The following is a 27,497-nucleotide window of genomic DNA, read 5'->3' on the forward strand; positions in this document are numbered from 1 at the left end:
AGAGAATTACACGGTTCGAAAGAATAAATAACGAGAAGAAAAATCTTACTTATTTTTCCGTATCAATAGGACATGCTATCGAGGAGCGCGCAATTATTTTCTAAGCGAAGTATCGCGCAAGATCGTACGGTAGGAATTTTCTTTAACAAATATCAACATCGATGTGTTCGTTAATTATGGATCTATTTATAAACCGAAGAAATACAATAAAATAATATCTTAACAACTTCGAAAACACAAAAATGTATATACGTGAGAGCAAAAAACAGGTGTTATAAATTCTCACGCGTTTCCTAAATGACTAACTAAAAATGTACACCTCGTCTTGATTTATTTTTTAAAAATATTATTCAATAATTTTACGAGAATTGAATACATCCGTACCTATAGAAACGATATTTTATAATCAATCCCGCGAGCAATTATACAGAAAATGCGTTTCTTCCAGCTCCCATTGTGCGATACGTTAACCCTTGCAATACGACCACGAAATGCGCAACACCTGGGTCCTAACGGACCCGTAATTTAACCTCACTCGCACAATCATTTCGTATAAAAATTGTATCATTTCATGGTAACTTTCTTAATTTCCAAGGAAAATTGTACCACCGGTAATATTAGACTTTCTGGATCCAAAAAGACTGAAACGTGGTACGAAGGAGGTTAAGTATAATACGTACGTGAAGCATCGCGTGAGATTTTTAATCGAACCCCGTTCTAAATTATTTAATTTCGATCGGTTCGAGACGACCTAGAAACGTGTTACCGCGGCGTAGACCCAAGGAGATCGAAAGAGGGGATTACCTAAAACGGCAAATATTAATCCAATCAAGTCGATGAGTTATTAACGAAATAACGAGGCTGGGTTGCTGACAGATCCCGCGCGGTCGTCCAACGGTTAATTGGTTAAAGACTCGGGTTCGCTTAAAGTAAATCGACTACCCTCGATTAACGGGAACCCTCGGGCATTGTAAGGAGAAAGAATGATCGGCCCCGGTTTAAGGGAAACGTGGACGGTGTCGAATAAGTTTTACTTAATAGGCTTCGCGAAGGCTGACTAAAGTGTCTGACCCAATACGGTTCGCGACTCCTTCCAGGACCGATTCTTCGAGAAGCACTCGCAGAACTAGTAGAGTCTAAACTCATTCAGATTGTAAAACATCCGGGGGGAAGCGAGGAAGTTACTGTTTGACCACTGTTTTCTCATGCCTGGATTTTTTCAAACTTTCTTCGAATATATCTGCTCATGGACGTTCCAAACGTAAGTACGTTAATTGATCCTTGCTATATCAGCGGTTTAGGCAACCACTGGACAGACCACGCGTGGGTCCGAACGGACCCGTAATTTCACCTCACTCGCACAAATATTTCAACTCGTATCTCGTGTTACGTGTTTTAATAATCATCTTGGCGATGGATTACAAAACGAAGATTCGAACTCGTAAATTTTAAATATCCGTTATTTAAGAATCCGGTACCAACAAGGTGCCAACGATATCTATCGAGTCGTAGATCCGAGAAATATTATTCCTTGTCGGATTTTTGTTATTCCAGCGATGGAATTCCTCGAAAATTGACAACGCAACGACCGATTGTCATTGTGGGTGATCATAACGCGTCTTCATTCTCGCGCGAGCGTTCTTCGGGGTTAATCCTCTGCACATGATCGATCCCCGTGCGGGCGGTGTTCGCGAGATTTTCGCGCGTCGGTGCCGACGAAAGCCCCGAAGGATGAAAGGATCTGCATGCGTGTTAGAGAGGTGCTGGACAGAGAGGGCAGCAACTCATTTGGACAGTGACAAATGGGTCTATCGGTCGGTGGCGCGTTCTCCACCCCCCGTTACATGTAACTCGTCGTGTTACGATCGGATGGATGACTGCTGGTATCGGGCCGCCTCCATTTCGAATTCTTCACCCGGGTTTTCTTCGTTATCTGGCTGGCGTCCGTGAACGCGGTTTTCCGATCCCATTACGCGCGTTATTTATTACCGCTCGCCGCGCGAAAATAGCATCGCTCGACGTCAATGGAAGCGTCGTCTGATAATTATGAGCCCACGGGGTAAAAGAGAGAACAGAGGGATGATCACGGGACTCGATCAACGATGCGCGGACGTTGAGAAACGATCGGTGTATCGGCACACCGTTTCGTTTTCCCCTCTTTCTTCTTTTTCAACAATGGAAAACCCGTCGTCGACCGATAAAATATGGTGGAGGCAAACGGCGGTCTTAAACGAGCGTACTTTATTCTCGGACCACCGGTTTTTTTTTCGGACAGTTTTCGAATTTCTGAATACATATTTAGAGAAGGAAGTGTACGAAGTAACTGTAGGCATTTATTTAGCGCTGGTGGTTACGAAACAAGGGTGAATAAAATTCCAGGATATACGTGTATCGAACGAGGTTGTAGTAGGAACAAAACATTGACAAAGCGCACAATTAGTATCTACGTTGACTACGCTATTCTTTCTTTGCGCGACACGACACGCTTCGACAATTTTCCAACAATCGCTGCTGTTCTAAACACTCTTCTCTCGCACCTAACATCCTCGCACGCATTCACTCCCTTTCGTTCTAATTCTTAATCTCTCTCATTTCATACGTCTGGTACGCTCAAAGTTTCCCAGTATGACGCTATCTCGATCGCTCTTCTTTCACACTTCACTCGTTCGTCTATTCCAAAACACTTCGGATTCTCTCCGGACCACACGCAATCCCTTTCGTTCTCTCGCATTACGACATTATTAAAATTTAATTGATAATCTAAAAAAATGTTCGAAAAGACTATTTCATAGATGAATAAATAAATACTTTCACTCGAGATTACGATATAAATTGAATTCGAGGAATAACGAAGACGAATCGTAAAGAGAAATTTTAAACAGCGATCTACGCGTGCGATAGGCTATAAAACAAGGGTGAATAAATTTATAGGATATACGTGTATTGAATGATGTAGTATTGGGAACAAAACATTGACGAAACGTAGGAATTCTCTATAATTTCAAATATGGAAACAATATCGATCGAAAGCTGTATAAGAAACGTTACGTAATAAAATACGAATTGAATAGAATTAAAGGGTCGAGGAAACCTTGTACGAAGAGAGCTGAAAGAGTTCGGTAATAAAACTTACGCGCGAAAAATTACTTTTACTCGAGTTTATATACCCGGGACCAGAGACTGATTAATTAATTCTTGTTTAACAAGCTGTGGCGTACCGATGACACGTGTTTCCTCTGGATTATACAACGTTAAGTAACCGATTTAAGAAACGAGAGAACCGTAACATTTAGAACAAGTTACTCCGAAAGAAAGATAAAGGACACGGTTATAATTATTATTGTTACCAGGAGAACCCTGTAGCGTAAAATACATAATGGAAGGCACGAATACAAGGGAGGGCAAATAAAGGAGAGGCAGTAAGGGATATATTGTACGTGAAATCGCATTCACCGAACTTTGCCTTGCTTCCACAAAATACAATATTTTTTGCGCTTACGTTCTGTTTTCGTTTCTATTTTCTTCCTTCAATGCGGAGAATAAAGTTGTTAAATGAACGGATAGAAATACAGATTAATGAGAAACAGTGGAATTGTTGGTAGAAACGGGGGGTGCCGGTAATTCTGGCGAAGGGGTGCAAGGAGAATCGAGGAACTCGTAGATTGTTTCTCCGTTTTTGATTCAATACCGCGAACAATGACGTCGTAGAAACGAATGAAAATAAAACTGTACGCGAAGCAGCGAAGAAAATTCGACGGGAGCACGACGCGCAATTTTTACGATCGAATTGTTCGGAAAAATTCGAAATCCTTGGAATTCCAACAGAGTACGAGAGAGATCGAGCGATTCGTAGATCGTGTTTTGTTACTTCGTTTAGCGTCGCGAACGTTGAAGAAACGAAACGAAAATATTAGGTCGTCCCATAAGTAATGTTTTACAACGATGACTTTCGGTGAAAAAAATTAATACTTACGTAAATTTTCAATCATCGATATATCGACCATTAGTTTCGATGACCTTTTCCCATCTACCGGTCAACTTTCTTATTCCATTTTCGAAAAACTTCTGCGATTTTGAATTAAAATACTCATTTGGTGCTGATTTTAGATCCTCGCTATTGTTGAAATTTTTTCCACTTAAAAAATGTTGCATCGACCGGAATAGATGGTAATCGCTCGGGGCAAGATCCGGAGAGTATGGTGGGTGTGACGGAAGTTCCCAATTGAAATTTATTATTTTTTCTACTGTTATCCTTGCTGTGTGTGGCGGTGGAATAGAACACCTTTGCGATTCACTAATAATGGTCGTTTTTCCACTAACGCTGCTCGAAGACGTTCAAGTTGTTGGCCGTTACGGTCTAATTTTGCTTGAAAAGCTCAAAATGAGTAATTCCTCTAATATCCCACCACACGCGCGACAAAACTTTTCGGGGATGAAACCCTGGTTTTGGCTACTGTAAAGATGATCGACCAGGTGATAACCATTGACGTTTTCGTTTGGGATTGCGGTATAAGACCCACTTTTCGTCACCGGTAATAATCTGATCGAAAAACGAACGATTATTTCGTCGATCTCACAGGGAAGCGCAAATGTTCATGCGCTGGATACGGTTAGAAACCGTCAGTTCACATGGTACCTATTTTCCCAGTTTCGATACTTTTCCCAATTGTATTAAATGTATATAGACAGTGCTGCTGCTACTGCCTAGTCTCTCAGCAATTTCATCGGTAGTTAATTGTGGTTCTAACTCGATGAAAGCTTTCAATGCCTCAGGATTGAACGCTGTTGGTCGACCGGATCTCGGTTCGTCGAAAAGCTCAAAATCACCATTTCGAAATTTGGAAAACCATCTTTGACACTTTCTCGAATTCAAAGCTCGTTCACCGTACACTTCGCAAATGTTTTTAACGGTATCCGTAATTTTACTATCTTTTTCGAATTCGTATAACATACAATGCCGCAAATGGAGTTGGCACGCGCTCGTTTAAAAATTTTTTTTCAAATGAAAAATGTCGATCGAAGTGCAACTCTTTAAGCTACATAGAAAGAAGTTTCTATAAACACACCGCCGAGATGCGATTCAAGTGTTCATTTAAAGTACGATAAAATATGTATTCATTCCTATATTAATTACAAATTTTAACTAATCAATTAAACCCTTTACACCCAATATACATATTATTAGTATAATAATATGTATATTTATAATTATAAATTAAACTTATATATAATTATATATATATATATAAATGATTTACATACTAACCTTATTTATTTAATGGTAGATAACAATTATTTAAGGAGAATTAGATAATTATTTAAGTTATATAAGACTTCTCTTATCAATTAGATATTTTTAAAAAATTTAACGACATTACTTACGGGATGACCTAACAAAAATGAACGCCAAGCAACGAAGAAAATAATTTTTCGCGAAGTACGATACCTCGAACCGCCGAATAAAAAATAGAAACCGAGAAGCGACGAAGAAAATAATTTCGATGGAAGCGGGCTGCGTAATTCCAACGACTGGAATTGTTCTCGAAAATTGGGGAAGCCCCGTAATTTCGACATGGGGGAGTGATGGGGGGTGGGGGGGGGTGGGAGAGGGTGGTCGAGGAATTTGTTGGTTGGCCAGCGATAAAAAGCACACACGCGACAGTGACCGGAAGGATGCGACCGCGCACTTACCGACTTCCTGGCTGTGGTCGGGCGTGTAAATCGGTGCCGAAATTAGCGTAAATCACACTGGAAAGCGTTTCGCTCGCGCACACACCTCTCCACTCGGTTATGTACAGCGTCCGGTGACCAGAATATAACCCGGTTTTTCGTCCAGGCCTCTCGCCGGCTCGGTTATCATGAATAATTCATAACCGATACCCAACGAACTTTGGGTGTTTGGCAAAGGAATAAAGAGGGAGGACGATGGCCGTGGGATATGAACGAAGGGGGGAAACGATGAAGAGACAAGAAAAAAATTGAGGGAATCCTAACCGAAACACCGATCGATCCGAGAAGGACCAATAGACGACGTCTTGTAGCCGATAACTTCTTAATTGGAAGAAGAGATCTTCGCGAAAGCTCCGGGGGCTTTCTCTCTTCGGGGACACTTACGGGCGCAACAATGTTGGCCTCGACTCGGGAACCGGATTGTTCCGTGTTCCAGCCATTGTACGATAATTTCGCGAACGATAAGCAACGACGACCAATTTGTTCGCGCGAATACTTAATGGCGCCGCGTCCCGGGGCAATTCCGCTCGAATCGTACTTACGCCTAAACCTCTCCTGCATTTCGAATTCAATGGGGACAGCGATGCTATTCCCGGTAAAAACTAACCGTCGTCCATTTTCCGTGGACACGAAATTCTACGAACGCAAAGTTTCGAACAATTATGGTCGTGCGATTTTTATATTTTTAATTCATCGACCTGCGCGATCAACCCTTTGCGGTCGTATTAAATTTGGACATGGGTGTCGTACTGGTCGGAATTAATTTCCTTCGAAAAAACAGTGATACGTAACATTTAAGATTACGAAGAGTAAACAAGATTTATCGATTCTTTTGTGAACTTTAGATGTATGTTTCTACAACGATGCGTTCTAATGTAATGTTTTTATGTGAAAATTATATTTTATAGTTCTCCCATTGTGTGGTATCTTTCAAAACAGTCTCCAACGTACAGTCCTGTATGCCCTTTTCGACTACACGTATCGCAGAAATAATTATCGCGTGATTAGCCCTTTGTGGTTGTATTAAATTTTGACATGAGTGTCGTACTGGTCGGAATTAATTTCCCTTGAAAAAACAGTGATACGTAACATTTAAGATTACGAAGAGTAAACAAGATTTGTTCGGAACAAGAACTTGTTCGGAAAAGTGTGAAAACAATCATCGCGCCAACCATCGTATGCAAGGATAGTGCAAACAAAGTGTCGAATGTCGGTAAAGAAGAAGCAGCGAAGTGTAAAAGTTTGAAACTGACCGTTACGAATCGTACCTTCTTTCTGTTTTAAAAATCGCGTTTTTAATATAAAAATATGGTCGTTGTTGTCTCCATTCACCGACAGACGCGTTAAAATACCAATCGTAGCGTTTAGATTGCGTAATTTCGCTGGAGAAAATCTTGTCCCAGTGTTTGTCCTTATCAACTTGAAAATGTGTTGCTCGTTGGGCGACGAAAAATGTTTATATTGGAGCGTCTCGTCGAGCGCGGTTCTCGAAGAACCTTTTAAGGTTATCGAGATCGATGAATTTGGAAAGAGAGTTCGACGCGTATTATTCGCAGCGATGTATTTCATCGTGTAATGTTATCGTAAGATGACGTATTTTTGCTATTTGAAAACTCGACACGGAACGGTGCTTCGCGTGCGTACTTTTTATTTTGTGTGTTCGATTCGGCGTCTTATTGGCCGATTTGAACGTAAAAGTGATGGAGAAAGTTACATCTAATCGATGAATACTCGTATCGATGGAAGGAAAGAAGTAGAGCGTTTGTGTGAACTATGAACCTGAAGTTCTTGGAAATCGAAATGAATAAAAATAGTAAAATTTGGAAAAGGTTCCTTTAATGGCCTGGCAGGTGTTTCTCAGCCTTACGAGAACCCGGACGATGATTATTGTCGTCGATTGAGTTATTGCGCATCGAGTACAGACACGTGCTCGGTACACGCCCTAATCCGATGATAAACGTGCCGCAACGAAATGTAAAATCCACTCCGAATTGGAGACAAACGACCTCGAGTGGGCATCGATCTTAACGCGGGATCGTTTCATCGTGATGGGTTCCGTGTTTCTTAAAAATGACCGTATGGAGGAGAAGTTACGTGTCGCGGTGGCGAACGTACGAAAGGAATCGGGCACGAGAGGTTGTGCATTTTACTGTCTCGGACAGTAAAGCTGGTTCGGCCAGGCCGAGCACAAATCAAATCGAGAGGTGGTACGAGGGTATTTCACGGAACGATCGAGCGTAGGTATTCCTGGATACACCCCACGAGCGCGTATATATTCTGCGGCGTCCCTTGATCCCTCCCACCTTTTTCTTTCGATTTCTTAGCAAGGGTAGAACGGAATGGAAAAGACGAGAAACGGTAGATAAAGTTGTCGCGACCGCGCAAGATCTAGGGGCGACGCGGTAGGCAAAAATAAACGCGAGTTTACACGGGGAATTTGCAAGGGTTTGGAGCAAGGGGCGCGAGAAACGGGGAACGAGTTTCTCCGAGACAGGGGCGACTGCAACGAGACGGAAAAGGTAAAAGAAACAGAGAGAACCGGCCGTGAAGTGGAGGAAAAAGACGCTACGCTCGTGAAGAAGAAACGCTGAGACTCGGAGGGTCAAGAGCTCTCGGATATCCGAGAGATTGAAATCCGAGCCGCTTCGCCGCTCGAACGGTCCTCCTTATTTACGAGACTTTCAATTACACCTGGCCACACTCGCTCCTGCAACTCCTTTTCATTTTTCTTTTGGCACGTGGTTATGACGCGTCTGGACCTTACGATCGTTCCCCAACGCTCGCGATATCGACGCGCAAACACTCGCCCCGACGACATTATCATACCGTTCCGAAACGTCAGACCGTACGACAATGTCGTTCACGCCTGAACGCCTCGCGGAGCGACGTTCACGCGCATCAATTATTTATCGGAACTTTCACAGAAGAATACGTCGAAACGAATCCCCCGCGCGAACGCCCGAATTAACCTTTGAGGTTATGTATAAGTGCGAGACAAATGGTGCTGCTTCACGAGAATAAGTAAGTGCTTGTGCCTCGTCGCGTATTTGATCGAGACACTGAATTGTAGTTACTGTTTAGTAACTAATGTGAAAGAATATTTGTAAATAAATTAATATATATCCTGATCGGAAACGAACTAAGGAACTTTGAATTCCCGATACGATACAATACGATCAATATCTCCGTTTCTTCTCGGCTTTCGTTGCTCCGTCGTTCCTTTGGAAATTCAACAACTCGCCACCTTGTCCTTCGAGTTGTCCCCGGCTCGTAGGTCCCACCGCGACGCGCCTATGAACTTAAGCGAGCACGAACCGAGTCGAGGAGTTGTTGATAAGTTTAAGAAAAATTGAACACTGAAAAGGGTCGAGACGAGAGTGGGTTCGATCCGAAGAGCAAGCGGATAACTCGCAACCGAGAGGCGTACGAAAATAATTTTTCAAAGGGCCGTACAACGACCGGGAAGAAAGTCGTGGGCGGACGAGTTGACATTTCTGGGCGTATTCTCGAGAGAGGGTTTTCCCGAAGCCGCGTTTATACAAGGGACACACTTCGTATCCCCTCGCGCCGAGTCACTCATCTCGAAGGACGTCCACCAAATATTCCCAACGATCGAAATGTCATCCGTGGAGGACACTGTGCCCTTTTCGCGTCTGTGCTAACAACGACCGACTACGGATCGCTCGAGTAGAAGTTGATTAAAGGAGCCTGTAGGCGGTGACGCTTCTCAACCGAGAACAGCGTGGAAAGAACCATGACTGGGGGGCCGTCAAAGGCGCGCTGGAGGAATCTGAATAACGACTTAGCTCGGGACGGGACGATAGTTTCGCGAGTCTGACGGAACTTGTACTTCTTCGCCTCGCACGACCAAGTGGGCGCCCCCCCACCGACGACAACGTTTTAAAGAGAAACTTTCCACCGGCAGCCAAATTAATCACACGTGACTCCGTCCGTGCTCCATAGTGCATTTAATCCGTTGAAATATACCGTGCCCCCCACGAAGTTTACGGCACTTTGGAATTCAGAATTCCGCTTTCCACGCAATTAGCATCGGCTCGGCTGCCTCCACCCCTCTCGATGCTCGTCTCTCGAACATTTTTAATAATTCGGCCACTCGCGAAACCGAGATTTTGAGATTCGAGATTCCCTCGGTAACGTTCCACGAAGGTCGAAGGTACACGTTAATACCAGCTATCGCGAAATTGGTCGTGCTTGCACGTGATGCGCCAATCGAGACGAAAAACAGGTCGAAGAACCAACCTTGACGAGGGAACTCGCGATGAAACGTCGACTGTGTTCGAAATACGATCGAACCCTCGGTAACTCGAACCTCGAAGGAAGAATTGAAATTTACGAATTACAGAGATTTCGGTTTATCGAAATTTAAGAGTAACCGATACAATGAAAATTCGATATACAGAAGATCAATATTTTCTAATTGTAACGACGCGAAAAAAAGAAAAAATTCCTTTTCGTAAAGTTGCAACGGAGATGTTTTTCCTTCTGTTTAAGATAAGATTTTTTTCAACTTTCGACGTAAAGTTTTTCAATTTGTTATAATTGCTTGATCCAGAGGTAGTAATTTCGAAGTAATTTTTACGCGTACCTCTAGCGCTTGCGCAATTTTTGAGAATTAATGTTATCCATTTAAAATCAATGTATTCCAAATTAGTACTCGTCTTGGTCTGAAAAGTATTTTATTCGAGAAACGCTGTTTGAGAATGTAACGCGAACGATGAAGTCGGTATGGTTGACTGTTCGTCGAATCTTCTAAAGAGTAATTGGTAACCGATGGTAAAACCGACTACGGAATAATTCTATGTAAAAAAAGAAGTCGAAAACGTACAACAACGTTCTTTCGTACGAGACTTGGTTTTCGAGAAAATTGACTTCACATATATTGGGTTGTTCGGAAAGTCGTTTCGTTTTTCCAAAATGGAGAATATATAATTTAATAAAATGTTTGTACACTTTAAAAAGATCGTGTTTCATTTTCACCAAAAAAAAACGAAACGACTGTGCGAACAACCCAATAGAATAGATACGCGTACACTTGACTGTGTCTCTACTCGAGAAATCTTATTGTAAATTATTGCAAATTGTCTCGCCTCGAGTTTGCGTTTATAAACGCTCCCATTGTTACAAATTTGTAGTAGTTGTACTATTTTACTTTTGATGTTACGAACAAACGATATCTATCGGTCTCTAGCATTCTCGAGTACACGGATATAATGTGTGCAATAGATGCGGGTGACGGAAATGCATCTGCTGCAGTTAATTATTGCAGGGACCAATATCTCAATCGTCGACATCCCGAACAAGTTTGGATTGGTCGCGGTGAAAAAATAGCTCGGTCATCAGGCTCTCCTGACCTAACTCCGCTTGACTTTTATTTATGGAGTCGCGTTAAATCAATTGGTACTCGCAAGAAATTGCAAGTGCCGAACATCCGAAAGAAAGAATCGACTCATCGTTTGATAAATGATAACAACGGAACAAACTGAAAAGAATTTCGCAAAAAATTAGTTCCTAGAAGAGAATCGTGTACTCGGCGAAATGGAAAACATTTTCAACGATTTCTTTAATAATACAATTTATCTTGCGCGAATATTCTACTTGGTTGTTTGTTCTCGATTACTCGTTGCGATAAATATAAACTTGAGGTTGGCAGCCTAGGAGACCTAGAAGGCTCACAGTTGCGTAACATTATTTCTAAAAGTAACACAGAGAGCGAACAAATTTAAGAATCTACCAAATATATCAATATTGATATATATTCTATCAGTATCGTTAAACCGATTATAGACTGTTCCATGGTTATTCTATGTTTTTGACTTACTTTTTGAAATAGCAAGCCTCCCAAACTATTGTATCATCATTTCTGATCATTCTACGCACAAAATTGTCCAAGTCGGTGGTAACACGAGTATCGAATCGGTGTCGAATTGTCATTCGCGGAGCAGTCCCCCCGAAACGTTGTCTCCCGCCCACCGTGTCGCGAGTGGGGGGTAACCGCGATGTGGAGGGGCGCTGGGACTTAGGCCCAAAGCGGAGCAGTTAACCAGGCAGTCAACGACGAGTATCGAATGTGGGTTTACGATACGTTCGTAGCTATCGAGAACAGAGTACTAAAGCGCTAGATGCGCGGAAATTTCTCGACGATAAAGCTCCTTCGAGGGCCCTAATCTCTCGAGCAATTAGCCAACCGGAACGTCGATACTTCCGGCAGTTGATCCTCAAAAATATCACGTACTCGACGACCGTACCATAAACTCCAAAGACCATACGTAGTATCTCCAGGGTCGTAAAACCCCGAACCATCCCGCGAAATACATTTCTAACGACCGCGATAGACTCACGTCGTTTCACCAAGTGTCCATTAGCTGGAACGAAGTGTTGTCGGGAGCACCGAAATTACAACATCCTCCGTAATTTAACATAAAGGGGATCGAGGTTCCCATTATCCGCGAAACAAGAGTCTAGCCCTGCATCCTGGCGCAGCTTGTATCTACACGTTCGCGACTGTGGTGCGCTGTTCGCACCCCTGTTGTAAGAGCCGGGTATCCGCTTTTAATCGATACGCCTAACCTCTGACCTATTATCGCGGCCCGCTGCTAAGTTCTTCGTAGATATCGCTGCGCAAGATTTAGTTCACAGTGGGTTCGGGGAGTTGTTCGATAAATCACCCCCAGGTACACACGGTCAAAGCCACTTCCACCTGGTGCACTCGTCGGGCATCTCTTTTAAAAACAGGAGGATACCGACCGGTACGCGGTTCCAGGCAAATCGACTCCCGCTTCGCTGCATCGGATAGTTACCGTTCTCCTGTTTGATCGAAAATCTCCCGTATAGAATGTCAAATGGCGAATGACGAATCGAGAACGTTCTTGTACGCGATAGTCAGGTATACCACCGTTTGCTCGTCACGCACGGACTAGAACACGTGAACTCGTGAAATGCATTCTCGGTGCATCCGTAGACCATTTTCATCGAATTTTCCCTTCTTGCGCAACGACGACTCATTAGACGATTGTCAAACTGCAATCGGATCGAGGAGCAAAGGGATGTTTAAATAGTAGCGAGAAGTAAAGAAGTATTGTCGCGATATTAACGAAACCTAATCGAGACTGATGTGTCATTTATAGTTTATAATTTCTCGCGAAAAATTGCATCCAATGATCGGTGGATACAAGATACGGAGAGTATCGGATTAAAATGGAAATTAACCTGAACGATATATTATCGACAAACGATATCGAGAGACGTTAGAATCTCGGACAACCGTTGTTTAGATTTACCAGTTGGAACCACTGGTCACAACTGCTTTTATACAGAAATTTACTTGAAATTCCATAGCACGTTTTCAAGAGACGTTACGAATTTTCTATTCTACACATTTCAAACAATTTCACAAGTTCCTCTTTTTACTCGATCGTCGATTTTTCTGAGATACACACGGGAAGCATGTTAATACACTGCTGTCCATCGGTGGTCCAGTGTTAACGGTGACACGATTGCTGAAATTTAAAAGATTCGTGTGTCGTCGTAACAAAAGACTTCGTGTTTTCGCAACGAGAAACGATCGTAGAATCAACGAAACGAAATTCAACAACTCCAGACTCGATGAATCCGGTTTGGAGGACGTAGGATGAGAAATAGTCCACCACCGCCAGGATTATGAAACTCTTGTAAACCGAATCGATGACAGGGAGTCAATATCGATGACTTTGTATTCAACGTGTTCGACACCGACGCGAGAAAAGCGTCGATCGACGACAGACACCACGGTAGAGATCTCCAAGGGTATTAGGAACGGATTGCGAACTTGTCAGACACGGTACAGACAACTCGTGGTCATAGGCACGCAATTGAGGAATTGCGGGCACGATGGAGACCACTTTGGAGTCATCGGCCCGACCACGGACTCGTGAAACCCGGTACACGCCACTCTGGGTCATGGGACACGACCCTAGACCTGAGAGACGCAACACCGGTCTTCCCGGGATCGTGGCACTCGACTCTAAACTCTTGGAACCCAATATAGAACGCCTGGGAATCAAGCGATCCGACCTCAAACTCGTTGGAACCCGTTACAGGCTATCCAGCGATCAGATCGCGGAACAATGGAACCCGATTGCAGGTTTGCTCGGAGTCTGGGCAGGTTCCAATGCTCGAGGGAATTTGAAAACGCTCCGAAGGCTCGATGATGTCTAGGTCTCGGAGGATTTGAGAATTTCCAAGGTTTCCAGGAGAGTACCCTCTGTAACGTCTCACGAGTATCGGGTCGACTCCCACCAAACCCTGTGTTCGAAACCCAATGACGTTAAAAGTCGTTCAAGCTTGCGAGAGGTCGTGAATTAATTTTAATTATTCTCGCGCTAATCTGGTGGCCAGTACTCGTTATTTATACTTGGATTGATGCTTGTAAATAACGACGGTTGAAGAAGAATCGATCTTGGAAGGAAGTGCAACCCTTACTGGGTCAGACGTTTTAGCCAAACTTTGACATTGTTCTTACTCTCGTCTTATTTCACTGTTCTATTTTCTCGTACGCGTAGGGAAATATTTTCTTTAACAATACACTGCGTCGATTTTTATATTTTATCGAGAGATATGTTTCTTTGAAGTTACTTTGTAAGATCGAAAGGAGTAATTCGACGAAAATGAAATATAAGAAACGTAGATGATACGAAGAGACGTTCGTATGTACCACTGGTGATACACTGTGCAATAACAGCGAAACGGTAAACGTGAACGAGTTGCGCAATAAAATGTTATTTTATCGATCAATTAATCATTATTGCTTAAATTATATTTTACCGTCTGTTTTATAAAAAATTCTAAACCAACAACACGGTTTGACGTCCATTATGTGCACCACACATTCCCAAAATTGATTTTCTCGTAAACGAAGCCCCTCGCGACAAAATTTTATTCCATTTAGTGTCACGAGTTTCGACGTTATACAGATAAAATCAACATAGATAATTTCAAATAAAATTTCAAAATAGAGACAACAGAAATTTCAAGAAACTTTTCATTACATATTTTCATTGATCTCGTCCTGGTTTTATTTTACTGCTATTCATTTATAACGATATTTAAGTACCGACACGCACTATCGTAAGTTTATATAAAAGTAATACGAAATTACCTCTCGTAATAAGTTTATAAAATTCCTTCTCGCAGCTTTTTATCGATTACGTGCGAGCAATTGTAATAAAAATTCGCTGCTCTTCAATCGTGATAATTTTTGTTCGTAGACCTTCGAAATCTAAGAATAAAAATGATAAATAGAGGGCAGAAAATTCGATAAAACGAACGAATGGCAAATAACTACTTACGATAACGAATTCGATTCCCAGGCCACGGATCGCAGAGTATACTTTCGGATGTACTCTGTAGTCAATTATAGGTATTACGTGGGCCGCAATCAAGAGCAAGGATATCAGTTAACAGTTAAAGGCAGGTCGCTCCAATTTCGATTGTTTCGTCAAAGTGACCCGTGATAATGGAAGCTCGCGGAAGGTTTCAACACTGCCCAATATTGTGCGCCAATAAGTTGACTTTGGCCAGCGATAATTTATGTCATCGACCATTTCGATCGACCGACCGATCCTCGTAGATTTTCCTCGATAGTGACCGTAACCGATATTGTTCACAGTTGATCGAACGATCGCTCTGAATCCGGTGTCCTCGTAGAAGTAGATCGTACGTTTCTAAGATTCTACTCTCGGTAGGTTTTTGCGGGTGCAGAGAATTGGATTGGTCGTAGATTGATAGCCGCTTGATTGGTTGGCCAAGACCATATCTGCTGACCCGTTAAATCAAAGCCAGACACTCTGCATTTTATGCGTTTAACCTTGCATATAAAAAAGTATTTGTACACTACATTATGAGGAAATTCTCCTAACCTACAAGTCTAATTTTAATGAAAGTTTGCGTGCATATAAAGCATACTGGACCACGTATGACATAATTTCTTTGTTGACAGAAAATGTTCTCGGGAGGATAAAATTAAGACTCGAAAATTCAACATTTCTTCATTGTTTTGATACAATTCTTTTGCGGGACTTTTTTTTTACAGAAAATAGAGCACTGGAAACTGAACACTTTTTATAAGAAAATTGTATCTCGCACGATTACGAAGTTATAAAGAAAATTAATGTCCGGAATCGTATTTTCATATACAACTTCGTAATAATGTGAAATTGAGCTTTTCGTATGAAAAATGTTCAGCTCTTAGTGTGTTATCGTTCTGTTGCAAAAAAAGTCCCAAGAGTAGTTGTATTAAAAAGAAAAAGAAACATTAAAACCTTCGAGACTTGATTTCACCTTCTGATAGAAATTTCCTGTGGACAAAATCATTTCTCTACGTATACACTATTACCTCTACGTGCACACAAATTTTCATTAAAATTAATCTTACAGGTAAGAATTTCCTTATAATACAACGTGCAACTACATTTTGGAGCCACTGTACGTTTCTTTCTGTCCGAGTACGTTACATAAACTGCGACAATGGCTCCCTACTTTGGACGAGCTTCGAGAAAAATAAGATATAATAAAATTAAGATACATCATCGTAACGAGAATGAACGAAATGTTTCCGTATTTGTGGAAGAAACATCCGATTTACGTAAAATATCACGTTGGTCGTATTGTTAAATATTATTAAATATAATCATCGGGGAAAGACCAAACAGTGGAATCGAGTTTCCACTCTTTTATACGAACTCAAAGATCGAAACAGCTATGAAACTTTTTTAATAGGTTCCACTCGATCAGTTCGGTTGGAACTTCGTTAAAATATAATTCTCGCCCCGTAAGTTTCAGTGAGAATAAACAGATAAATGTTCTTGGAAATCAAAGTTTTCACGAAATTTCTTCGAAATAAATATTACAGTTCTTGCGTAACGAATGTTTTATTCCTCGACACCGAAAATGTACCAATTATGATTTTATCGTACTTTCATCCTGCCCTTTCGTATCGTAACAAATATTCGATACTATTAGGTAACATATTACTTTATCGAATGTAAATACAATATACGTTACAACCCGATGGGCTCTCTGCGTCGTGATCACCATCGCGGGTTAATTAACGCGTAATAAAAGTTTTGAAATATCTGTTTCCATGGAACGTCCATTATACAAATTCTAAAATATCTGTTTCCATGAAACGTCCATTATACAAATTCTAAAATATCTGTTTCCATGAAACGTTTATTGTACAAACTCTAAAATATCTGTTTCCATGGAACATTTATTATACAAATGTTGAAGTGTTTCCTTTCGCGAGAACAACTTTTTTAAAAATTTACAACGGTAAAAATGTTATCCAGCAAGGTACAACGAGAAAAACAAATAAAAAGTTCACTGTTTTCTTTTATTTTTATTTTTATTTTTTTTTTTTTATCGCTTTACAAGGATTACACGCGAATGAAAATATTTGCTATAATCTCCGATGAAACAAGTGCAAATCTTGTACGAGACTCTATTTCGATTACTCGCCATGAAGTTTTAAATGTTCGTTGGTGCGTTCCGGTTCTACAAATATAAAACTGTATCGATTCAAATTAAATCAATACATCTCGAAATTACAAGAAAATTAAGCGACTCGTAAACTCGCTAACAAAATATACGTACGGGGATTATATTTCAACAACAAACTTCGTTTGCATATCGGCTCTGAAATAAAATTATCTTCTGCTTTTTACGTCATTGACCGTTTAAAAGCGTTAGCCGCTTGTACGCGTCAGAAGCATATTTTTCGTTTAACCGGAAGAATGGAACTGATTTGCACGAATCGGGTACACATACGCTCGACACACAACCCTATTCGACGTCATATGAAAATACGCTCGACGGAGTAAATTTCTTTTCCGTTAAAATATAAAATTCCATAGATCGATGAAAACCTCAAATCCACGCTGCGTCGAAAGGGATTGTCGTATTGTGTCGTATTTGCATAATAACAACGGATTCGGTCCGTAATTAACAGAATTACGCTCCTCTCTGTCCGTGTATCGTACCTTGAACGCAAACCGGTAAAATTTCCAACGAAACGAGTACGTGCGTATAAAAATGATCGAAAGGTACTTGAAACTTTCGAGCGACCGTGCACGTCGGATCTGCTTTTATCGTGCACGACGACTGAAATAATAAAGGGAATATAAAGTTCGTAGCAGAAATTTTGAAGTATGTTTTTGCAACTGCCGTAAATATTTAAAAAGTGGAGTAAGCAAGCCGTGCGTTCTTTTGGACCGACAAACGAGAAATACTCGACGTGGAAATTGTTAACGTACCTACGCTTCGAAACTTCTTGCATTTTTTAAGGCGTGCAGGATTCTCTCCCCACTTCGTATCGACACTCGTACGATCTGGAATATACGTATTCCTAGAAGAAATCATTTATTTTCCATTGCAGTCGACCTTGTGTAACCTCCAATGACCTCCAATTGTCATTCCATTCGTCTTGAAACGCTCTATCGAAAAGTAAATGAAAAAACGTTAAGTTTTTAAAGAAAAAGAAACAAATTTGACCTTTGAAAGTCCTCTGCATCTCTACTCGTAAACAAATTATCGATATCGCATTATGCACCCCTTGAAACCGAGCAACTTTCATCGGACACTTTTCCTTCTATTGTTAAAAGCAAGTATTGTACAATTGCATTGTTATAATTCATCCATTCGTCGATAATTATGATAATTTCGTAAATCGTTTTTACGACGCGCTAATTTGAACGATAGTTTCTAACTTTTTATGCATTGGCACACTTCGTACAATAACGGTCATTATAGTATCCGAATCGGACAATAAGTTCGTGCGGTTTTTGACTTATATAGAAGGTATAGTTTTCCAAAAATATTGAATAACTTTTAATCTATTACACATTCTACCCCTTTGTTCGCGCCCTGTTCTCAAAGTTTTCAAACTCGCGTTTAAAAAATTCAAAGGTTTTCGATTCGAATTTTCGGAGCCAGTTTCTTAGTTTCGCATCGTCCTGGAAGAAAATTCTGTGCAATCGTTTCGAATGAAGCATCGTTTGATGATCGGATGGCTCGTTATTCGAAAAAAAATAATTACCCACCTTGAGCAGTGTGTATCGTTTCCTTGTAGGTGTATCCTTCGTCATAGTCATCGCGTGTCGGTGATGTTCGTTTTTATTCGCTCGAGACCTCGTATTGTAGTTTTTAGCTCGAAGCTTTACCAACGAGGAATGAAAATTTCCAGGTGAATTCCAAAACGGGAGAAAGAAAACTAGAGAATCGTATACAGGGTGATTCAGAAATTCATGTCGATACTTCAAGGGTTAATCTACGCAATAAAGTTACACGTTCGCACTGCAAGGGATAAATCTACGTACTAAAATTACACGTCCATACTTCGAGGCGTAAATCTACGCGATAAAGTTACACGTTCATACTTCGAGGGGTGAAGAATTTAAAAAAAACACTCAAAGCGTCCTTCTCGTTCCTCGGCACGTACCGCTACATATCTTAACGCTAGATTTACCATCCTGTGAAAATGAATAGTTTCAACTACTTTTACAAACGAATTTACTTTTAATTTCATCGTATATTTTCAAATGACGATTTTTATTCTACAGATATAATCAATTTCGTAAGTTTCTCTTTTCCCCAACTATTAATTTTCCTGAGACACGTGTGAGGAACACCTCAATATACCGGAATATATCGGTAGTTCTAGTGTTAACATCGAATTCCGTATCTGCTGAAAAATATCAGCTACTGCTTGAATAGTCTCAAATTCTTTACTTTCTCATAAATCTTGAAATGCGTGTTGGTCGTTTCGACAGAAGTGTACCCATATGACTAACTTGTCGCTTGTAGATTTGTACCAAACTCTCGAGATTGAAATACTGACCGCGAATTTGGATTATTCGCGAATTTTACAACGTGCAAGGTGACCAAGTGTGGCAATGCGTGAAAAAGAAAGAAAATGCGCGTGGTCCGAAGAAAATGTAGAGTGTCTCGAAAAGACGAGATCATTGAGATGGGTGAACGTGACCAGATGCATGGAAAGAGGAAGGTTAAGAATTAAAACGAAAGAAAACGAATTCGTGAATATAATAGGTTGTTCGATGAGTTTTGTCGTTTTTTCCATTATAAAAAAATACTACGACGTTTCAACTTTGAACAACTGTAAACATACGAACGAGTCGACGGATCTACACGAAACTTGGCATATGTTCATCAAACAATGGTGCCATCTTTAGAAAAATAAACGACGAACCTAGTAGCTCCATTTTTTATAGAACGACGAAACTTATCGAGCGACCTATTAGGGTGCGAAAGAAGCGCGTTCGAGGGCATTTGGAGTTGTTGTAAAGAAGAGTTGCAAAGAAAACGCAATAATTGTAAAGACGCGCGCAAAGGCGACAACGAAGTGTACCGAAGACACTTGGACGATCAGTTTAGTTTTATGCGCAAATTCTTCGTCCGTATAATTAATTTCCTAATAAATAAGTCTATTTTTAGTACGCAAAGAAGAACCGATTTTGATACCACGTCCTACTGTAACGGAACTATACCACGGTATTGATTTCACCGAAATAAACTTAATAGGTTGTTCGATAAGTTTTGTCGTTCCATAAAACTTATCGAACAGTACTGTTCTTCGTTCGATGAAACTTATTGAACAGTACTATTCTCCGTTCGATACAACTTATCGAACAGTACTGTTCTTCGTTCGATACAACTTATCGAACAGTACTGTTCTTCGTTCGATAAAACTTATCGAAAAGTACTACATTGAACAGTACTGTTCTTAGTTGGATAAAACTTATCGAACAGTGCTACATTGTACAGTACCGTTCGGTAAGTTTTATCGAACGACAAAACTTATCGAACAACCTAGTATCAAAGGACAAGTCTTTACCGACGGAGTTCTTAACCGAGGCAAGAGGTCCCCTGTTTGCGATAAATGTCCACAATCGAGTTCGTAACAACGTTCCCGTAACGCTGTATACTCGGGACACCCGTACCGTAAATACGGAGTATTCGGGAGTATTCGCGAAAACGGAAAGAACGTTTCCTGAACGACCGTATCCCGTTTGACCCTATCGTGCTTTAACCCGATATTATCTAAAATTCATCTTTCCACCTCCTCCGGAGCGGGTAACTTTCCAGAATCTCGTGCACGTCATCGTACGTAGCTACGTGGCTCCGGTAGGTCCCTCAGTCTCGTACCTCCTCGACTCTTTTTACCGCCGGGAAGTTTCACAGAATCGTTATCCTTTTATATTGCAGAACCGGCGGAGGCAGTATGCTGGGTGACGTCAACATCTCCGCGATATTGGACTCGTTCTCCGTCAGTTACGATAAAAGAGTAAGGCCGAACTACGGAGGTGAGTAGGGTTACGATTTTTCCCGCCTATCGATAGTACGATCATTCCGACCACTATCCGTGGTGGCGTCGATATCGCGCGCAAAACCGCAATCTTTCGAAACGTAACGATCGAATCGTTACCGAGAACGCGTATCGATGAATCGTTGGGTTTTGCCAGCGATGTTCGATCGCTTTCGCATACCTGCTTACTCGTCGCATTTTTCTGATAGTCGTTGCACGGACTGGGCGTATCGAGAGTCTGTTTCGCGGCGAACGCGATGCCCGTCGTCTCGAAAAATTATTCACAGACCGTATATATATATATATATACATAAGATGCGAAGAAACCCCGTTTCGATGAACACGAGGATTCGAGACGTCGACTACGGTTCGCCGCGAACACCGAAAGGAGATTACAACGTGTGCTTGGATTCGTATTGGATCGAATTCGAGACGAGATCGCAGACTGGTGCTGAAACGATGGATCGATAACGGGAGAAACACGAAGGTATTCGTTGGAGAAACTAACCGACGTGGACGCGACGGGAAACCGATTCGAAATTCGGGCCGATTCTGAAACGTATACGCGATAACGCGATAAGATCGAGAACGATGTCCACAGGTACGGCGCGATAACGAACGAAAACGGTCCGGAAACGTTGATCGGAACACGACAAAGGGACAAAAGCGAGACGACAATGTAAAAGAGGCAGAGCGCTCCGGGAAATATTTTTGACGCCGCTTACTCTTTCGTCGCGGACGATACAGAAAAGAATATTCGGGACAATGGGGAGCAAGCTCGTGGGCGTGTACTTTGCCGTCGTAAAAATTCTCAACCAGGGACGGACACGGAACGAACAGTTCGCACGGTTCTCCGATCCCGAGATGGAACGAAGAATCGTTTCTCCGCGAATCGACGATCGGAGAACGATACGAAGCTTCGACAACCGATCGACGCGGAATCTCCTCTTGTAGAAATATAATCAATTTTTATATCGAACGTAGAGAGAGGTTGTAAAGCTGGATAGACCGGTTTTATCGTCAACGTGAACGAAAATTGTAATAAAACGTGTTCTAGAAATCATCGGCTCGAAAATTGGGCCAAGAAAATGTCGAGACTTGAGTGCGCACTATTACGAAACGTGGAAAAGACGTGGAATATTACGTTGCAGAAGTATCATTTATTTCCGTATAAATTTTCGGAAAAGGTTACAAAGCGTCAGAATGGACGGAGAAGTTGTAACGAAACTTCTTCTGAAAATGATTCACTCGAAAACTGGAGTGTACCAATTTCTTCGTGTAAATTATACGAAAAGGTTACAAAGCGTTGAAATAGAAAATTGGAGTATAGAAATTTCTTCGTTAATCTCTGCTTCGAAATTTCGAAAAATTACATTTCCAACTTCGTTTCGGTCGAGGATCGTTTGCGTTTACATTTCGACGAATGTACGCGTACTTCTATCGCGATCGACCGTTTTAAATTTCATTCGATCGGTTGAAACTTCTTGCGTCGAACAATTCAATAAGAGGATCCAGCGATCCTTGCTATTCCTAAACTTGGAAAAGTTGTATTTCCAACTTTGTTTCGATTGAAACCGTTTGCACCGTAATGCTGTATACTTTTACAATCTCTTCTCGAGAAACGATTATCCGGATGGTATTTTTTAATAAATCAACGAAGGTGACTAACTCGCAATGTACGAGTGAACATCTGTGCGATCCCATCGAAAAGAAACGACGAGACATAAAAAATCCTCGCGTAGAAATCTCTGATCGGTTACAATGAGATCATTGAACCGATGTCGCTGTGTAAAGTGGTACGCTAACTTCTCGAGTAAACATACTTAAAACGTAAGATTTTGTTCTGTGCGTCTTGGAACTTCCAATTATTTAAATCCTCGTGTTCATCCACGACTCCTGATCGAATTTTGCGGTATAATCGTACTTACACTTTGAAGAATTTAATTCTGTACCAAGTTCCTTGTTTTGCGTTTCACTGTACACGTCGTGACTCTGCGCGTAAACAATAATCGAAAGATTTTCACGTTCTTCGACGAATTTTCGATATCCATCTTCAAAAAGAAGTCCACAAATTATCCGTGTGTCGATTAGCCACCGATGAGTCCAGAGTACGCGGTGTCCTAAAGATCGTGAACTCGAAAAATGGACTCCCGAGTAAGCCGATCCAACCACCGTATTTCGATGTATCCTATTCAGAAACTGGGAAAGTTACCGTCGCCAGTTTTAAATTCCATTCGATCCAACGAAACTTCTCACATCGACCAATTTAATACCCCCTGTACCGAGTTCGTAGTTTTGCGTTTCACCGTACGTGTCGTGACTCAGCGTGAAACAACAATCGAAGGACGAATACTCGAAGATTTCCACATTCTTCTGCGAATCCTCGATATCTATCTCTGGAAGAGAAATCCATCGATCGGTTATCAACGATGGATAGTGTTTTAGACATCATTGTCTGAAATATTCAACCTTTGGACAAGTGGTCCAAAAGTCCAATTCTTAAATTTGGAAAAAGGATTGACATTTCCAAAATTTCGTTTCGATCGAAATTATGTGCACCATAATTCTGTATATCAATATATAGGTATACATAGATATACATAGATATACATAGGTATATAGGTATATAGATATACATAGTGAAATATATAGGTATACATAGGTACACATGCATAGTGCAAGTTCTTCTCGATCGATCATTTCGATCGGTTAACTGTTATCAGCCATTGGCGCGACACGTCGGTCGAGGTCGAAGAAACCTCTAACCAGAATTTGTTTACCGGTGTAACAAATCGAGTGAAAGTCTCTTAAAGGTGGTTGGTCTCGTTGGTTTTCAATTGCCACGATAAAGTCAAATTTTCGGTCTGTCCCGCGGCGGCAGGGCGGGGTCGGGGCGCGCTTCGATAAAACTTGGATCGATGCTGGGACGCGGCTCGGGTTGCCATGGGTTACCGTTAACGGCATCTCCGCTCGGGCTACGCTCCGCCACAGTTCTTTACCTTCGATTACAATTTCAACATTGATTCTGTCGGGCGAGCATCTCCGCTGTCACCGATCCCGCCGCGGGGCGGTTCTCGAGTTCTCTGGTCTGTCCGCGCCGCGATCGTCCGCGAGACAGCCGCCGCCAGCGCGCTTGCACTCTCCTCGAAGATCAGGAGGGACGATGTACCATCTCCTCGAATCGAGTAACTTTTCCCTTCGCGATCCAGAGCCAGAGAGATCCGATTAGCCGCCCCTGGAGACGCAACGAGAGCCCGGGACCGAGTCGTCAAAGACCAACCAGATGGAGGATATCGCATTATCGTGGATCATCGAAAAACAAAAGGAACCGAAGTTCCTTTCATAACCGAACATCGTTTATGTTCTGAAATTCAGATTACGTCGTAAAGTTCGGTACACGGTTGATTGTAACACGCAGAAATGCGTATCCAGTAACACAGTGATTGTACGCGTGAGAATACAAAGTCGGGATAAGGAAATGTACGGTGATACGGCTCGGTATGGTTGTCGCGGAGAAATTACTTAATCAACGCATTAAAGGAGGAGATTGTCCCGGTGCTTGATCAGGATCGCCGAAATATAAATCCGTGTAGCAGAGTCGTAGAGAAACCGCAGTTTTTCTGTGTGCTTTGTCCACGAGTGGGAGTCTAAATGTCACCTTGGTGCATTTGGACCAATAGAAAGAGGTTTTAGGAAAACTACTAAAACGAGCCATAGCGCGATTTTAGTATATCGAAGATTTCGGTAGGACTGAGTCTCGGAGTTACTAACTTTGTTCGATAGATGATATTGGATAAGTTAGAGCGTATCGACACCGTACCCAAAGGGTTAACCGGAAGACAGACTTCTATTTCTCCGGATAGAAAAATTTTACAAACGGAAGATACAACGCTCGCTGGACACTCGTGATTCGAACTCTAATCGCTAACAAAGACAAGTGAATCGCTAGAGCGTATCGACACCGTACCCAAAGGGTTAACCGAAAGAAAGACTTCAACTTCTCCCGATTGCTAGTCGAAGATCCTTCGTTCGAGCTCACGAAAGTCGACGTTGAACACGATAACAGCGAAGAATACGAACCTCGTTCGAAACACTGTCCAGAACGAGAACCCGAAAAGGGAGGATGTCCATTACCGGGACATCGTTAAGCGTCGGCTAATGAGATCGTTCGAGGGCATTCTGATGGAAAATTTCATATTCGTTGCCCTGTAAACATAGTCAGAAGGGGAACGGTAAACACAAGCGCTTTATTTATTCGCCGGCGCTTCGAACGTGCATTCATTTTCATTCCAGCCTCGATCCTGGGCTGGGACAGTTCCAGATCCGACTCCTGACGCTGGCCACGAGCCACGGTGACCCACCGAGGCATCCACAACTGCGGTTTCTTGCTCTTTTCCCGCGGGAGACAATGCCGTGGAATTCGAGACTCCGAAAAGTGTGCCGTCCGCGAGAATTACTCTCCGAAAACAACCCCTATCAATTCCCTGGCTACGTCGAGACGATCGATTTTCTTGGCATTCCAACCGTGCAACTTCCAGAGCCCCACAGAACACTTCGAATACTGATTCGTCGCTAAAATCGCGAGCCTAGAGCACCTCGAAACGCGTCTAATTTCATCGACGCGTCAAACGGACACGTCGCCAGCGATAACGTTATCGATAAGTCGAATTCTTTACGAAGTACCGAAAGACGCGCACAGAATCGATAGAGTCGTAGACGACCAACACGAATGCTTGGAAAATTGCCTACAACGTCGGGAATATTTATTTCGAAGTGTCTGGTTTCGGATACAAACGCGTGTGAACGAATCCTCCTTATTTGGTATACCGAATAGCAACGTTGTCGATTTTCAGCACAGTCCGAAACCGTGGAACCCATTCGTATCGTATTCGAGGATACCTGGTAATTCTGGTAGTCGAATTTAAACGACCATTGACTCGTAACAAATCGTACAGAATTAAATAATAAATATTTTACGTTGACATTGCACGCGTATAGATCACTGTGACGTTGAGAGGTGTGATCTTGGTACGTAGAACAGAATTTTAAGGCCTCGCAATGACGCCACGAGCTCGATTCGTCGAACGATTCGAACTGGTTAAGGGGATATTCTTGACGAGAACCTCTTTTCGTGGAAACTTGAGAAATTTGAGAATAAATAAAAAACAATTCTTTCCTGCCAGAGAATGGTAAAATGAAAATTGCAAAACTTTCGAACGTGTATCACCAAATGTAAAGTAATCCACGCGATACGTAAATTTTCAATTACAATTTAAATTTTCCCCCAGGAAGGAACATGCGAGCTTTAATTTTTTTTCGAAATTGGTTTCAGCATCTTGGAAACTGAAACTTTCTTTCTTAACTCGTTCGAATCGTTCGACGAAACGAATTTATCACTGCAAGACCTCAAAGTCGTGTAACGACCGCAACTCGTGATGTTACGCTGATCTGTGTAAATCTGCGTGAAAAATTTCAACGCGAAATATCTATTGTTCGATGTTTTATCATTCTTCAGAAATCTGTGCGCACTTTCGACTCCCTACGAGGCGTTTAAATCCGAGTACTAGAGTCGTCGCGGATATTTAACCCTTCCAATAACAACGGTTTCAACCACCACGGGAGAAACTACATCTGGGTCCAAACAGACCCGTAATTTGATCTTGTACAAATATTTCGAACAAAAATACTAGTATTTCATCGTACCGTTCTCAATTTCCAAAAACAAACACACATGTACCGACTTGTATGATCGAGCAATGCGAAAGTCTCCCTGGGTCCGGAAAGACCCACGCGCGGCTCTTTTCGAATACGAGTACAAACACCACGGGTTAATTGTCTCTCGAGAATCTTCTCGATGGTCGTAAATTAACTATTGGCGTATTCCGCTCGAAAATCCGAATTCGCGTTATCGATAGCTCGACGCGAACGATCGACTGCGGAATTTAGAGGGTCCGATAACGCGTGCGCCGAGACGCATGCACGCTTTGCCTTCTGAAATTTTGCGCCACCTGGCAACAAAAAATGGTCATAAATCCCAGTGGGTATTTTCAATGGTTCTCGTATTTTTAACGCGACACGGGGATCGGTATACGCGATCGTTTCGTGGAACGAAGGTCTCGTTCCTCGATTCGAATCGGCGATAATCGCACGGAGAACCGAGAGACGCCGGATTTCACCGTGAAAGCCACACGGGGTTTTAACATTTAAAATTTAGATGGCTCTCGGACATTACCGGGGATATCCTGCATCCAGCGGATAAACATAGTTCCGTGGCTCTGTCGACTAACGGCCCTTCATTCGATATTCTCCGGAGCAACGGAGGATTTTCAGCGCGCGTTTCCTACCGCGGTCGAGGTCTACATAAAAATGACGAAATACGTGCGATGGAAAC

General features: G+C 42.0%; 1 protein-coding gene across 8 annotated transcripts in view; it reads left to right on the forward strand.

Annotated features, from left to right (window-relative positions):
* Rdl (Resistant to dieldrin) overlaps positions 1-27,497 on the forward strand; it is a 158,461-nt gene that overhangs the window by 68,449 nt on the left and 62,515 nt on the right. For all 8 annotated transcript variants that reach the window (XM_076315118.1, XM_076315119.1, XM_076315120.1 and 5 more), the window contains exon 2: positions 21,007-21,104. In XM_076315118.1, coding sequence (XP_076171233.1) covers positions 21,007-21,104 — 98 coding nt within the window. The remainder of the gene's footprint in view (positions 1-21,006; positions 21,105-27,497) is intronic.

The sequence above is a fragment of the Ptiloglossa arizonensis genome, chromosome 6 (genome assembly GCF_051014685.1).
Source record: "Ptiloglossa arizonensis isolate GNS036 chromosome 6, iyPtiAriz1_principal, whole genome shotgun sequence".
Taxonomy (NCBI): Eukaryota; Metazoa; Arthropoda; class Insecta; order Hymenoptera; family Colletidae; genus Ptiloglossa; species Ptiloglossa arizonensis.